This window comes from Bacillus rossius, chromosome 7 (assembly GCF_032445375.1).
Source record: "Bacillus rossius redtenbacheri isolate Brsri chromosome 7, Brsri_v3, whole genome shotgun sequence".
NCBI lineage: Eukaryota > Metazoa > Arthropoda > Insecta > Phasmatodea > Bacillidae > Bacillus > Bacillus rossius.
The window spans coordinates 39,062,663-39,079,350 of record NC_086335.1 but is presented as its reverse complement, the minus strand read 5'-3'; the positions used below and the strand labels follow the sequence as shown (position 1 = coordinate 39,079,350).

The 16,688-nt window shown below is 35.9% G+C and overlaps 1 protein-coding gene across 1 annotated transcript in view; it reads left to right on the top strand.

Annotated features, from left to right (window-relative positions):
- Window positions 1-2,166: 2,166 nt before the first annotated feature.
- Window positions 2,167-16,688, top strand: part of LOC134533861 (acetylcholine receptor subunit alpha-like) — a 171,814-nt gene continuing 157,292 nt past the window's right edge. The window contains exons 1-2 of the mRNA XM_063371563.1: window positions 2,167-2,223; window positions 2,949-3,058. Coding sequence (XP_063227633.1) covers window positions 2,197-2,223; window positions 2,949-3,058 — 137 coding nt within the window. The 5' untranslated portion in view covers window positions 2,167-2,196. The remainder of the gene's footprint in view (window positions 2,224-2,948; window positions 3,059-16,688) is intronic.

Here is a 16,688-nt window from a genome sequence, read left to right as displayed (position 1 = left end):
TAACTTGTATCTTGAAAAAAATTGTACATTTAGTATTGGGGAGTAGCCTCGACAAAGTTATTTGCCCCCGTGTCCTTATAGTCACTCTCGACGATCCAGCAGCAAAACGTCAAAAAAATTCAGAGTTAAGATTGAATTGTTTTGACGCGTGTTTTCTGAAACCGAAAAATTATTTGAATGATTTTCATGAACATTCATAATTACAGGTTTCAAATGTATGTCATAGAGAAACCACAAAAAAAAAGATAAAAACACAAACACACAGATGTCAAATGTTACACACATAGATAGCACGGAGAGAATTCCGAGGAAGAAATTATTTGAGAAAAAAAAATCATCACAGAAACAGTTTGCTGACAACAATGAGATATTCGTAACATAGAAAATACAGACAAAAAGCAATCTTGGAGAATAAAATGACAAACAGATGAACCCAATGATGATACAAAACATATAATCTTGACAAATCAACGAGGACGCACTGATGAACACAGTAGGGTTCCTATAAGACAAACAGCTTCACCATCGCAAGAGTCATTCGTAGATCGCGCATGGTAAATTTTATTTTGTAAATTGAACGTAAATATTCATGAAAACTGACAGATGTTTGTAAATTTGTACATTTACTTGAAAACAACTGTATCGATACAAATTAGTTTTCGTAATAATACTAGTTTCGTATTCTTACCAGGGTGTTTATGATTTGTTTTGTCCCAGTACCTCCAATAGTTTAAGTTATTGGTAAACCGTTGCCTGGATAGCTTTCCAGTATTAACTGCACGCACTGATAAGCATGATAAAACAAAATGAAGTCAAATTGTTGAGTATTCGATTAAATATTCCATGGTTTTAACAATATGCTTAAATTATACATCAATAAAAATATAAAATTAAAAGGCAATTTTAAAATACTTAATATCTTAAAAAACTTTTCATAAATAAAAAAATAACCTTAGCTATGTGTTGTACAAATTTACAATATATTTCTTGTAGTAGGTATTACAAACCTTTTGTTGGCAAATGGTTTACAAAGGAATCTTTTGTAAAAGTACAGAAAATGTTTTTTTCTGTGCATTATGTTATTACGCTAAACACTTGTATGTATACGTATATATTGTTAAAACCTGTTAAGTTTTCATAAACAAACTACTCAAGAAGTCTCGTTTTAAAATTGGGCACCGTCTGTATGTATTAATTTAAATTATAAAGATTTTAAATTTTTGAAATACCCATAGAGGTGATGGGAACCTGATATATACAGAAGCTTTTATATTTAATATGTTCGTTGTTCATGCCTAATTTGAAAGACCTTAGCAAAATGAATGAAACAACATGAATGAAACTGCGAATACAATTTACAAATGCTAAGCATTTCCATTTGAAATTCTTAGTAGAAAAATAAAGGCACCTATATCCAAGCTTAACGAGAGATTTTCAAGCCACTTTAATAACGGTTCAGTGTTTTTAAGTACGTAATCACAAGTTTGCATAAGATTAGTTATTATTTTTTGAAAAGAGGATATGGGGAGATGTAACAACTTCTTTAAACAGTTTTGAGTCAAAAAAATTTCTTTCGTTTGATTTTTGAAAAGTTGCTTTGTTAAAGCACAGTATAAATGTAATTTCAAGTATGCCTGAAGTTGGTCATTAATAGTAGCTACAAAAATTTTATCCTGTAAAGTCATTGGCTTTTAGTATATTATTCATTTTTGGAAATTATTGCAACTTTATTTTGTTGTTTGTAAATCTCTTAATCTGTGTTGTCTGACTAAACATACGCAAATTTTCAAAATTAAAGATAAAAAAATTGTTTCATAAAAACTGTTGGATCCTTTATGTCATATTTCGATTCATAAACCATACTCGGTATTTAGGTAAGTATATTAATAAATTAATAAATTTTCCCATCATCGACTTAACTAAATTAATCTTCATAGTTCATAAAATTTACTATTATACCACAGACAATGTTTACTGCCTTTAACACGTAATTTTGTCAACGTGATAAATTTATAACGTAATTATTTGCATTTGTAATTTTGAAACTGTGATCGGCTAAAAATATTAATCTCAACAATTATGTTTATTTTAGATGTCATCGTGTTTTTAAGCGTTTCTGAATGTGCCTCATCGCTGTGTATACTAATATAACAAACAAATCTTTCTCTTGTGTTCCAGAACTTGAAGAATCAGATCATGACGACCAACCTGTGGGTGGAACAAGTAAGTTCACACACATATCTCGATATATCATTAGTAGTTTTTTTTTTTTTAACGACGCACGCATTTTCGGCGAAAGCGCATGTAAACAATAGCAGTTGGCAACCTATTGATAGGGGCATGAATATTTTTTTTTTCGCGAAATAAAATTATAGCTCATTAGACTGCAACAAGGTGCGACCGTGATAGCGTTAGTTCCCTTGTGATTGGCGGCCGTCTGCAAGAGAAGCCATTGCCTTATTCGGCCGAGTCATTCAGAAAACATTTTATTTCATATATATTCATATATATATATATATATATATATATATATATATATATATATATATATTCAAAAACAGTCTCCTTCAGATTTAGTAATTATTTTAAGAAATCAATACAAAATTACAGTCCGAGATGATTTCACGCGCTATAAATGGAATTCAAAATTCAAATCCTTGACGTGTTTTGATTTCACGTGAACGGGGAGAGAATAAAACCCGAGGATTAAAAAAAAATGCACAAACCCGGCCACGGAATGAGCATGTGTGAATCTTAGGATTACCATCGCCGTAGTTTGACGTTCTTTTTCCCAGCGAGATCCTCGGCAAACTATCAAACAACAGTAACTAACTCCTGGTGTTGGTCTTTGTGGATGAGGGACGGTTTTGTTCGGTGACCGGAGCGAGGAGCGGGTCTCTGGTCGGCGCCTGAGGCACGTCTGGTCGGCGCGTGCTCTTGTGTTGCAGTCGTGGTACGACTACAAGCTCCGCTGGGAGCCCAAGGAGTACGGCGGGGTGCACATGCTGCACGTGCCCTCGGACCACATATGGCGGCCCGACATCGTGCTCTACAACAAGTGAGTAGGGGTCCGCCCCTGTTCCCCCTCCGCCCTCCATACATCTCCTTTACACCCATCACGCTTGGTCGCCACAGTCGGTGCTCACCCCTCCACCCTCCGGGTGGACACCCGAACAGTTCCGAACATGTCCGAGGTCCTCACCGCTAGCTCGTCGTGCAACCTCCACGTCGGGATGTTAAAAAAAAAAAGTTACTACATTTTAATCAATCTTTACGATTTGAGACTACCCTAGACCACCGATCACACAAATTTTCCTGAATATCACGGTTTTTTGTCACACAACTATTATTTACGTATATCATAGGGCGATAAACATTTCAATACAAATACGGGCCAAAACTAAATATTTGATTCCAGAATTTAAAGATTTTTGATGTGTTGAAAATGGAACGGAAGTCGATGGAACGCAAATGTGACACAAACGTGGCGGACCCACGTGTATCAACATTAACATTTTTTGGTGTGCCAAAAGGAAACTTTTGGTAAACTTAAATAGTCATAGTGTTAAGTATTTTCAAGTTTTAAAATACCTGAGAAAACTGGCATTTCACTGCTTAAAAAAATATATCTCCTTACAACTTATCAACGGGCTCGTTAGAACAGCCGTAGAACGCGCGCTTAGTACCCTCACGGATCATGGTTCAAGTCTCGTCATTCAAAAAAATTTAATTTACATTTTAATAACATTGTATTGTAATAATATCATAAAATAATATTTAATCAGATCAACAAGGTTAAGGTTTGTTTCAAGTAATTATTTACAGACTGATTCCGACGTTTAAGCAAAAAGAAATATTAAAATACCTTATTTTTATAACGTGTGATTTAAAATGTTTAAAGTTAACATTTTAGTAATGCCATGAAAGTGTAAATGCAAACGTATCCGGAAACTTTATAGTAAGTATTAACTGTTTAATGAATTTTAACAAGATGGACCGTATTTTGATAAAACATTTTGTCGATAATCAGGTACCAGAGCCAGTGTTTAAAATTTATTTTCAAGTCTTTTGCGCTTTTGTCGGGGCCGCTTCTAATAGTTTAAAATTTCCGTTTGTTTTGTGCTGCCATCTGCGCGTGATGTTAGCATGCAACGTTTACGATCCAAGCAGAGAATTCTAGCGGCGCGCGCAGAAAGTAGGTGCGTGATTCGCGTCTAGAAATGTTGGTTTTTACTTGAAAAGCGAATATTTTATTGATCAGTATATTCATGACGCTCGGAATTGTTTTATAGAATTTTAAGTTAAATTTAGCGTCTGAGTTTCTTATTATAAGTTTATTTGCAACACTAACAACGTTACCGAGGTTACATGTTAACACATAATTGGTGCGCACTGAAAATTCGATCATAATTTTTTTCCTAACCGGGAGTGTGTTTTTAGATGGGGTCCGAGTTAGGCAGAGGCCTAGGTGCGTCTCAGGCCGATCCTATACGCTTAGTTGTGCTGGGGATTAGCCACGCAGGAAGGGTCGCATTTGTTCGAGGATTGGCCAGTCATGGCAGCGATTGAGCTTAAGAAGTAAGACACTAGAACATTTCCGGACGTGTACGAAGTTGGCCACTTGCTCGTCGCGAAACTTTTTCATTCTTACGATTTTAGAGTACAGTACCTGGCCTTCCCGTTACAGAAAATGCCTGATTGCCGGGTGGTATCTCCCGCAATCGCTAAACGCTAAGGCCATAATTGGTCCATCCATCCGTTGATCACGTGGCCTGCAGCAATCAAAGGGTGGGAAAATTTTTTGTCCATCTGTAGGTCCGTCAAAAGTTTGGCGAACTCGTACTTTTTACGGGTGGCCGCATAGATTATATCGATGGTTAGGTTGCGCCAGTTATTTGTGGCACTGGCACCACCTCGGAGCTCGTGAATTTCAGTCACAACAAGCTGTCAGGGATCAAACCCATGACCCCCGCAGGATGTGTAATACACAAATACTTAAAAGTCCTATCTTGAGCTGATAAGTTTTCTTGCACCAAGATTCAAGACCTCTATGCATGCTTTGCATTAGCCCAGCCAGCAAGAGTTAACTTTTATGTTCAGAGTAGTTCCTACTACTGGCTAGCTTTTTAATCACAGCCCATTAAACGATAGTCATTTAAATGTTCAAAAATACGGTGGATAATGTATTTTATTGTATATTTAGAAGTTTTAAACGTATTTATATCCATTACCCCAGCTTGAAGCAAAACTTTTCAATTTGCTGTACCGACTTTGGCGACCATTACATGCAATTCCTATTATATATATAAGTTATAGTTTTATTTAATAGGAGAACATTTCTTAAAAAATTGATATGAATTTTGAAAAAAAATATTAATTCATGAAACTGTACATAAAATAGTTTGTCGAGGAAAACATTATTATATTATAAAAAACACTAACATCTTTATCAAAAGTCTTCCCCTCAAAATATGTATTCAAAAAATTATAATTACGCTTTTATAGCTGACAGTTATTTTATACTGAGACCCTCCATGCGAGTGATACAAACCGAAATAAAGTTCTAACTATCTCTGGTCCCATATAAAAATGTGTGTCCCTTACTAATGACAGCAATTTCTGTTGCCTAATTCTGTAACTATCAAAGGGATTTAAAACATTTCAAAATGTACAACTATCATTGTTTTGCGAAAAAAATATTTGTTTTTATTTAAAGTGCGATTATATCAGGTTGTTTTTGCTGGACTATATACGCTTGTGGTTTTTATCTTTGCTCTTATTACAGGTTAAGGACTAAATATTCACACACGTGTGTATGTATATGTATACACAAATACATGCATATCACAACAGGCCATTTTTTGCAGCATTGAAAAATAAACTAAACAAAATATTATACCAAAATTGTTTTAGTATTTTTATTACAATTTTTATCGTACTATTTTCAATACTTCATTTCATTGTAAGAACGTTAATTTCATCGTATTACCAGAATATATTCTTAAAAAAAATTATTTAATCATTATAGATTTCGTTGTTCTGTTTTCAATGCAGACAAAAAAAAGTATAAATATGCACCATTTCCTTAAAGTTGGGCATTACATGTATTCCAACATAGTTCAAACACAGAACATGTTGTTTGTGAGTTTAGATATATTCTACAAGTATTTTACCTGCATCTCTACACAAGAAATCTCTTATTGTTGGTTTTTTTTTTCATTACAACTGGTGTGTTTTGATTTTTCGCTTTTATCAATAAAGTATTTCAAATATTTTTATTCTGTAAGCAAAGTATTTGATCTAATACAAATGTTGCCAACTCTAAAAAATCATGTTTAAATTTTGGACATAGTTATAAGTCATATCTCTTATACATTCTTTTGATTTGTGTCACATTGGGCAAGGTTTAAAATGTAATATGATTACCTAATACAGAGAGAAAAAAATCTGAAGAAACCTAATCTTTTTTAACTGTGTAGTGTCGGTCTATTAACGTAATAATTTTTATTTAAAAAAACAATAGTTCGATATAATGTCAATATCTCATGTTTAAATAATTCTAAAATTTTCAATGCCAGAACACAATTTAGGCATTATTATTGGCCTCAAAGGGAATCATTTAAACCAAAACCTTATTTTGCCACTCAACTCGCGCAACTGCGATAATAATATAACGAGTATTTCGGTAGAGTGCAAATAAATAATAAACAGTCTTGGCTAAACCAATAAGCAATATAAGCAAGTCTTTAACCTTAAAAGCTCAAATGCAAGTTTGAAACATAACAAAATTATATACGTTGATTACACAAACTAATAAAAAAAAAATTCTTTACGAACTTCAGTACATCCTTTCAAGTTTATCTTATAAGTTTGCGTTTACACACAAGGCAAAACTTTGAACATTTATTTATTTTAAAAATTATGAGGTATTTTCAGTCTATTTGTTGATTTTCTCATTTTGAATTGTGCGTAGGCTGGTTTCAGCGGTCGAAAAAAGCATTTTCAGTCTGAGCAAAATCCAGTGGGAAAATATGGTTTGAGCAGAGAAATAAATAAAACTAATTTATAAAATTGAAATTTTCGAAAAAAAAAACTGATAGTTAAATGCTAATCGTGTGCCTAGTTCATTGAAGGCACATACGGCCATACATACATCCTTCAGCGGGTTTATCACCCGTTATGTGAAATCTACAGTGCATACCTTAAAAAAAAAAAAGACACCTCTGATCAAAAGTCATGTGATGAAAGAGGGGGGGAAAAAGGGAAAGGAAGAAAAAAAACGCTGAGTGATGCCAAAGAAAATGTTTTTTGGTCTCCCGCGTTCCCCCGGAATCTGGCGAGCCGCGGGAGCCACGCGAATGAGCACGCGAGTCCTGGCGAGGGATGGGATAATGGACGGATAAAGAAGGGGGCGGGAGAGCTCGCGGAGGGGGCAGGGGGGGGGGGGGTTTATGATCGGGAAAGGGGAAGCCGTATCTTGCCTTGAAAGCTCCCGGAAAATATCCTCCTGGACGGGCAAAGCTACAGCGCGTCCCATCCCTGGTTTACAATGTGCATTTTAATGGACATTTTAACTCTCCCTTTCCGATATCGATATCAACCGTTAGGTTTCGGTGTCCTGGCTTTTGGTGTCCTCTGTTGCCAGATGCACCCGAACGGCACGAAAATTTAAGACACAATTAAATAAAAAATATTGGTGATTTTTAATACAATTTAAATATATATTTATATAAAATCATAAATAAAAATTTCAAAATACAATTTTTTATTGTGATATATGATAATATTCCATTTTTACTTCTAACTAAACGTAACAGAAGAACACAATCTTTGATTTTAAACGTTTTTGTTAAAATATACTTTTTTATATCATGAAATTCTAGAAACTTTTTTTCCTCTTTTTGACCATAGCAATAATTAATTGAATGACTTTTTATTAATAGTGAACGACTGCTACAAATTGCTTATCCTGTGAAAGAATAATTTGTGTTTAGAATTTTTTTATTTTGTCAGATATATAAAGCTTTGATAATTTATTCAAAAGAGTTTCTTGGTTTCTGGGTTGTAGCAGATTCGAAGGCGAGGTCACCTAAAAAATACTTTTTTATATCATGAAATACTAGAAACTATTTTTCTCTTTTTGACCATAGCAATAATTAATTTAATGACTTTTTATTAATAGTGAACGATTGCTACAAATTGCTTATCCTGTGAAAGAATAATTTGTGTTTAGAATTCTTTTTATTTTTTCAGATATATAAGGCTTTGATAATTTAGTCAAAATAGTTGCTTGGTTTTTGGGTTGTAGAAGATTTGAAGGTGAGGTCACCATCTTCAGGGTAGCAGTTACCTACTAAGATACTTGGTTTTAAGGGAAGCAATGCATTAATGTACTTACTTCAAATCGCTCATGTGAATAGCTTCTTCTACAACACTTAAAGCCTGGTGTTCTGGTGCAGTATTTATACTTTTATAGAGCCATAAAACCTTTAGTAATTGCTCTTGAAGATGGCTGCAGCAATTTAAGCCGATACGTCTGTCACGCACTCTTTTACACGGAAATGGACTCAACTCAAAAGTCAATAAGCATAGCGTTACATATGTGAATATTATACGTTCTTTAAATGATTCATGCACTGCGCAATTTTGATTTAATACAATCTCTCGGACATACGCTATTGCAGTTTTGCACTCTATTTCATGGGAAAAAAAGTCAAGAACAAATACAGTAAACTCCCTATTATCCGCGCATGCTACGAAAAAATACAGCACATATGTAAATCTGTATTTTATTACGAGTAAGCAAATTTGAACTCTACTGATGAGTGTATTGTGTGCAGTATACAGCAAAAACGCCACAGGCCTTCTCGGAACTCACTCAGTAAGCTGGCATGCGTTGCTATTTTTGTCTCTGTCGCACTTTGTTTCTAGTCGTATGGTTGAACACTTTTATGTTTACATTACTGAAATGTATTGTATGTTAATTACTCAGTAAAATACTAAAATTTTAGCATCAATTAAAAATTTGTACTTTAATTGTAACTTTTACTGTACATAAATGTTTAGATTTTTAAGTTGAAATTAATGTTTCCATTTTTGTTTCCCATTTTCGGCTCTTTTGCTTGCAGATTATCCGCGATTTTCACTATCCGCGGTGGCGCTGCCACTTAATTTCGCGGATAATCGGGAGTGTACTGTATTAAGAAATAAAGATAGAAACATAAACCCACAGATAATACGCCTAAATCAGCTATGTCTAACAGATAAACCCAATGATGTACTTAAACAAATATTATTGACCCCACGACGGTAACACTGATGATCACAGTAGGTTTGCTATGAGTAAACAGTGGCCGGATGACGGGAACAGATGCCAGTTCCCGAAACCTCGGAACAGTTTAGTCATAGTTAGAGACCTGCAAAATTCGCGGGTTCAATGGCCTCCAGGATAGACTCTATTACACTCTACACACTCGGGCAAATGCCTCCTGTTCATTGGCTGCTGACTTGTGAGTCGTCTCGACCGAGTGTCTGTGATTCGACACTTCCATGAGTGAGGGTCTCTAATTGGCCCTCATTACTCCAGATTAACAGTGAACCAATTGCAGAAGCAACGCTAAGGTATAATTATTTGAATTGTAGCATATCACGAAATGAATCCGCGAATTTTGCAGGCCTCTAGTCATATTAAACCTACGGTGTTCGTCGGTGTTGTCGTGTTATCCATAATGTCTGATTATCTTCATCTTTGTATTCGTATATTTGCTGTGTTGTCCAGGTTTTATTGTCTGCCTGCATTTACTTTATTTTAAAAACTGTCTCTTCGTCGTTAGCCCACTGTGTTCGCCTGTGCTTTTTCTTATTTATTTTTTTCGTGACTAAATTGCTTCCACGGAGATCATGTGCTGTCTGATATATATAAGACTGAATGTGTTCTCTAAGCTCTTGGCGTTGTGTTGTCCATAATACTTGTTTAAGTACATCGTTGGGTTGATCTGTTTGACTGAGCTGGTTAAGGATGGTTTAATGTGGGTTACCGTTATCATTTTAGTTTTTTAATTTGGAATCTTGAATTTTTTTTTCCATAACAAACAGTGCAAAACTGCATTGGCGTATGTCCAAGAAATAATTCTATTAAATTAAAACTTGTATGAAGTAATGTGAATTTCTTATTCTTTTAGTTGACACACTGTAAAAAAAATTGTACTTTTACCAGGAAAGCCTTCGGAAACTCGGTTGCCAACGATTTCACTTGTTAAACTGCAAGCCAGTGCTTTGTACCATCTGTAATTTCACAAATTCCCTTACTTGTAGTATTTAAAGTGATAACGTTGGCAACTGAATTTCCAATGAATTTTCCTTGTAAAAACACCAATAATTTTTACAGTGTACTTTTATACTTTAACGTTGCACTAAATTTTCTCCTGTAAGCAAAATATAAACAGAATTTTGTCTCTGATGATCTCGCTTTGACGAGACGTTTATTTTTTGTAAAAAAAAAAAATTTAATTAACAGCATTATTAAACTACTGACACATGTTTAATTACTTATTATATATTTAATTACTTATTATTTATGTGTCGTTATTTACGGAAAATCCATGTATCACCACAGATAAAATTTTCTAACTTATCAGACTTCAAAATATATCATGATAGGGTCTACGTGCCATGAAACACCTCAACGCAATTTTTCCTTCATCGTCCTTCCATTTCCACGATATTTGGTGGTTTGGTAAGGGGTTTTCCATCGAGCTGTAGTTTTAACAGCTGAGACCATCGGCCGAAAACGGCTCCGTGTTACAATGTATCGGCACCCGTCTTCGCGACATCTCTTTCGCTTCCCCACGGAGCAATAAAACTGGACTATTCTTGCGGCCCCCTACCTCCCACGGCTCCCCTTACCCTTCACCACCCCCTCCCGCCTCCTGGTCCTCACGAAGCGGGGCAGTTTACACGCGGTATAACTCGGGAATAGCCGCCATAAAAATGTATTGTGAAGTATCTTCAGTCTAGAAAACGGGACGTCGTTTTCGCCGCAGCCCGAGCGGTTTGAATCGCCTACACTGTTAAAAATTTTCAACCTATATTTACGAAAACCGCTGGTTACAAATTATTCAGGGATCTTCGAAAATGTATCCTTATCTGAGTAAATTAACGGGTACGAAGTCCACTTACTTTTAACATGAACCCACAAGCATATCGTTGGTATTTAGGGAAATCATTAAAAAACACAGGTAAAAATTCGCTGTATTTCTTCCAGGTGTGAGTTTCTATATATATATATGAAAACATAAGTCTAAATACGAGGTAATTTCTTCGAAGATCCAGTTACCTGAAACTACGAAAAAAAATTATTCGTTTATTTGAGGTGACATCTTTGTTAAAAAGTCCGTACTCTGTAAAATATTTGTTGTACTTTATACAAAGTTAATCCTTGTAAACTCAGTTTCCAACGGTATCACTTGTAAAACTGCATGGCAAAGCTTTGTAAAATTGCAAATGTTACCAAGCTCTGCCTTGCAACTTTGCAAATGAAATAGTTGGCAACTGAGTTTCCAAGGACTATCCTAGTAAAAGTAGAAAAAAAATGTTGGCACCTACCTCCAAAAGGACACCCCTCAGGTACAAATAAAAAAATGGTCATCGGAGTATCTTCCCAGGTACTTGGACACTTGCGTGTTAATTGAGGACCGGAGGGAATAATTGAATAGATACGAATTTAAATTGTCTGTCGGTTAAGTACCATGTTCAAGACCGGACGTAAAACATCAATTTAATATAGGACAGCCCCGCGAATGATCGGCAAGGACGAACATTTCCTTCGCCGATTTGCATTATGCCCCGCCATCTTGTATGTTTCCATATTTTTGCTATAATTCTAATTTTGAACCATTTATCCAAACTATTGGCATGTCAAGGCCTAAAATCACATCTCCCAGACATTTCTTTCACACCTTCTTGCAACCACATATTTACTAACAGGCGACTACAAATATCTTGATAATCACACCAGCTCGCAAATTGTTGACTCCAACAGGTAGCCAAAGCTAAGTAAGTCCTATGCTGTGTTAAAACTTAAAATAAAAGTAGTACAGAAGCTTTATTGCAAGCGGTATCAAAATATTTGTATTGCAAGTATGGAGAAGTTTTACACGCCATGATCTTGTCGTTGCTTTTATTTCAGGGCTTATCCTGTACATTTATCACTTTAGTTGCTTTTTTATTTATCACTTAACTACATATATTTACTTAATATCATCAATCATCTATCAGCGGTAAAGATTTATTGCTCTGAAAACTATCTTGAGCTTTCACAGCTTGAAAATAACGTTTAATAAATATCCGGTGAGAAAATTTGTGGGCAAACAGCAAACGTCAAGAGAGCTATCGGAATGAAATAACACGAGGAATTTTTAATTATTGATACTGACAAGAAAAAAGAATAACCAATCAAGGCGTTTCTGACCAAGCATTCGGTTTAAGCATTAAGTATTGCAGACTGCGCGATGTCCATAAAGAGCGTATAATTTTTAAGATTTTGTCGCATTTTCTTAACAATACCTGTAGTAGCTTAAGTGTGTGTGTGTCATAAAGTCACGTGATACGGGCAAATGCACTGGATATCATTTAATGTTTAAATTTTCACAGAATGTGTTTTGGTTTCAACCGAAAATTTACACTGTCATTAAAATTATGACTGATTTTTAAGTGATTTCTAAGAAAAATATTTGACCCTGAGATAATTAAGTATTGTATGACATCAGTCTGTTTGTGCCTGATGACGGGAACAGATCTCATATCCCGAAATGTCGCAACTGTTTTGTTTTAGGGAACCTGCTGTGTTCGTCTGTTTTTTCGTCGTTGTGTTGCCAGGATGTATGTTTAGTATCATCGTTGGGTTCCTCTGTTTGTCGCTGTGTTGTCCAACGTTGTTGTTTGTCTGTATTTGCTGTTCTTGATGCACCTGTCTCGTCGTTATCAGCTAACTGTGTTCGTCTGTGCCGTGATATTATTTCGATTAATTCTTTCCACGTAATACTTTGCGGGCTGTCTTTACATTTCAAATTTTACATTGGCTGAAGTTGGCTTTTTTTGTGTACTTGTGCATTCGTTCTTTTTTTTCGGTTTCTTAGGTTGTACCTATGACATAAAGTGTAACCCAGCAATGGCGTATGTCCTAAATACTGTTTTAAATCATAAGACAATATTGTAATTTGTGGGTTTATAACATCACAATATATTGCTGAAGTTTAATACATCTGACGGTTTTGTTAACTTTAATACTGTAAAATAACAATAGCTTTATATTTAAATTTATATCCGTTGTGAGTAATAATGGTTTGCATCCACTTTTTCTCAATTCAATTCAACTCAAATCGTTATTCAAAATAAGAATATGATAATTTTTCTTTATTTTAATTTTACAGCTTTATTTTTTTCGGAGTAAGCAAAAAAAAATTAAAGTCATTTCCTGGCAGTAAATCACAGTTAAAGATTTAAAATGGTTAATGAAACAACAACGTTGACGTTGAACCAGTTCGTGGAACATCACGAAGATATCGGTCTTCCGTTAAACTTACTCGCTTGCGCTGTCTGCTCTTCTTCATTTCTTCCTAAATTTTCTCTCCTTGCCCAGCATCCTATATCCTCGCTCAATCAATCTTAGAACATCAGTCAGATTTTTTTTCCCTCTTGGCCGTTAAATCTCTCTAGAATAACTGACACGGCCACCGGCACCTTCCAGAAGCAGAATAAAAAAAATATCCGAGATATTCAATCAATCTAAATTAAAATTTAATTTCTACGTGAACTCAGGGAAGAACTAACAAAAAAAACCTGATAAGAGTCTCTGATAATCGAGCATAAATTATCAGTCCGGAAGGATTCACGAGTGACGGAAGATACAGCTGTTGGGTTACTGAAGCACAAGTGAACCTTTTTACTCAAGCAAAAGCTTTCTGTGTACATTTCAAACAAACGATATTTGTATCTAAAGGTTATTTAGTTATTTATCTGGTTATTTATCACCAACAACTTGCTGTGATACCCGTCGCTGCGGCGTGTTCAATTCCCGCTTTGTCGCAAGACCTTTTGATGCACTCATCGCCGTATCCCGTATTTATTTATTTCGCTGTGGAAAATCCTGATATTCAGAGTTACATCGCCATGTAGCGGTAACAAAAAAAAATTAAATAATTAAAATTTGTCCGTTGTATTGTAAAATTTAAGCTAAATAAAAATATGAATAATTCATCATAAATTTTAAGCATAGCACTTGGGCAATGCTCCCGATAGCTATCGCTATTGCGGCACATGTACGTTATCTTTGTGAATTGATTTTATTGATTTTTCACTATGGAATAGAAAGTAAAATTAATCTTAATCCAATATCTCGGCTACATAATCAAAAATTCATCAAAATCGGCTTCATAGTAAAGACGTGTTTGTAACAAACGTCTATACTTTCAAACTTTTACATTACAGTAGAGTGTGTGATCCCATGACATCCCATAAAATCCCTTTATTTTAGAAGTACTCAAATTATTACAGTAATAAAAAATATATGATACATTATTATGTTTATTTGCGATAGTACTGTACGCGAGTACACTACAGTTTTCGAGTAGGCAGTCTACGTGTAGTAATTTATGAATGTAAAATAACAATAGTTCAGCTTGTAAACATGTAAAAATCTAAATGTTTTTAGCTTAATATGACTACGCTGCTTGCATTCGAAGCAACAGCATCATATTCTGTTCCATTACAACGAAAACCGTTTGATGACTGAATTTAGTTACAAACATCTAAACATTCTAACTTTCACATTTATGCAACAAAATGATCAAGTTCCAAGATGTTTAAAACATTTTTTCTTTGTGTAGACATAACAGCTGGAAATACTACTAACACACGAAGAACATTTTTTTAATGTCTGATCAGAAACGTTGCTCTAACTATTTACTTCCCACCTCAGTGTGCGTTTATTCTTCGTGGATATGAAAAAAAGAATTCAAAGAAACACGCTCGTAGAATGATAGACATCGTGGTTTCAATACAACTGAGAGATTTATTTATTTATTTTTGATAATCGGTATACTGCAGTGTAAAATTTGTTAAGTGAAAAAAAAAATGTTCGCTCGAACATTTTCATTTAAATTCAGACAGTCAGTCGTCACGAAAGAATGACCGTTCTTGGGTTGAAATTTCGCCGGCTCTCCAAAAGCGTCGTTTCCCTGATTTCTTTTAAATATATGTTTTCATACATCACCCAACATTTAGCATTACATTTTTCCCCCCTCCCTCATCAGAGTCGTCTCGGTGCATCGTTGGTGGCAAGCAGATATTAGAGAAAGTTACAGATGGAGCATAAACACAGTTTGTAGGTATCTCTGCTGAAGCCAGGGGACGTAAGGGGGAAGCAGGTCGTCGCCATATTGTGCAATGAAGAAAATCGCATTTTCTCATAAGTGATGTATGTATGGTGGTGGAAAAGTGCATGAATATTAAACAAATAAAGACTGTTGACTCGAGAAAAATGATTGTGTACAAGAGTATGTAGTAAACTACATTTCAATATATACTATATAAACAAATGGCCGCCATCTTCTTACGTGAACAAACTGGCAGGGGCGTAGCCAGGGGGGGGGTGTTTTGGGTGTCCAAACACTCCCCGAAATATTAAATATTAAATATATATATATACTTATGACAAAATTTACACTTGTCTAGCTGTTGCAAATGCACTTAGATGAAACTAAGAAATAACACTTGAGCCGATAACCCTTAAAATTCAGCAATGAGTTTTCAACAGTGTCTCGTTAAAAATATCATAAAGTCGGGACACAAATTTATGTTATTTAAATCAAATATTTTAGTTACGAAAGTGCTTAAATAGCACCAATTTGCACATTAAAATCAAAATTGTTTTCCGGGCCTCCCTAGTACGGGGGCAGGGTGTAAGTAAACACCCCCCGAAAAGAAATCCTGGCTACGCCCCTGAAACTGGCCACAGTGCTCAGAGCTTATGCTCCATCTGTTACTTTCTCTAATCGCTGGTGACAAGAGAGCCGTGTGGTGGCAGCACTGGACTCGAGGCTCTGTGACCGGCGCCGTGCAGGGCACAAAGAGGCGCCCTCTGACGCGCCGCAGGACGGAAGCACGCAGAGCGAGGCTCCAGGTGCGAGCACGGAAGACAACCCCCCATTTTGGAGCAAACCTGGAGTTACGTAGTTATTTCGGGCACAATCGCCCACCCGGGCTCGGAACAGGTCGGCGAGGGTGAGCGAGGAGGTGGTAGGGATGCAGTGACGACATAATTACCTTTCTCGCCGGCGCTGCCAGAGGATTGGTTACAGTGGGCGAGGCGGCATTGTTCCGCGGTGGTTTTCATTTATGAATGTTCCAGCGGACGCCGGATGTCTGAGGGGTGGACTCCCTGAGATGGGAAAGGGTTGGCGAAGCAGGGGAGGGGTAGTAGGGTTCCACGGTAAGGCCCGGAGGGGGGGTGTGGTGGGTTGTAGGTAGGGGGTTACAATACCGCAGCGCTCTTCACCGGTGCTGGCAAACACAAGAAAGCGCGCCTCGCGGCCCAAGAGAGAGAGAGAGAAAGAGAATGGGAATTCATTACCAAGATGGATATCTGGTTCCGATATTTCCCTTCCAGCTCGAAACCTGCCCTCTGCTTC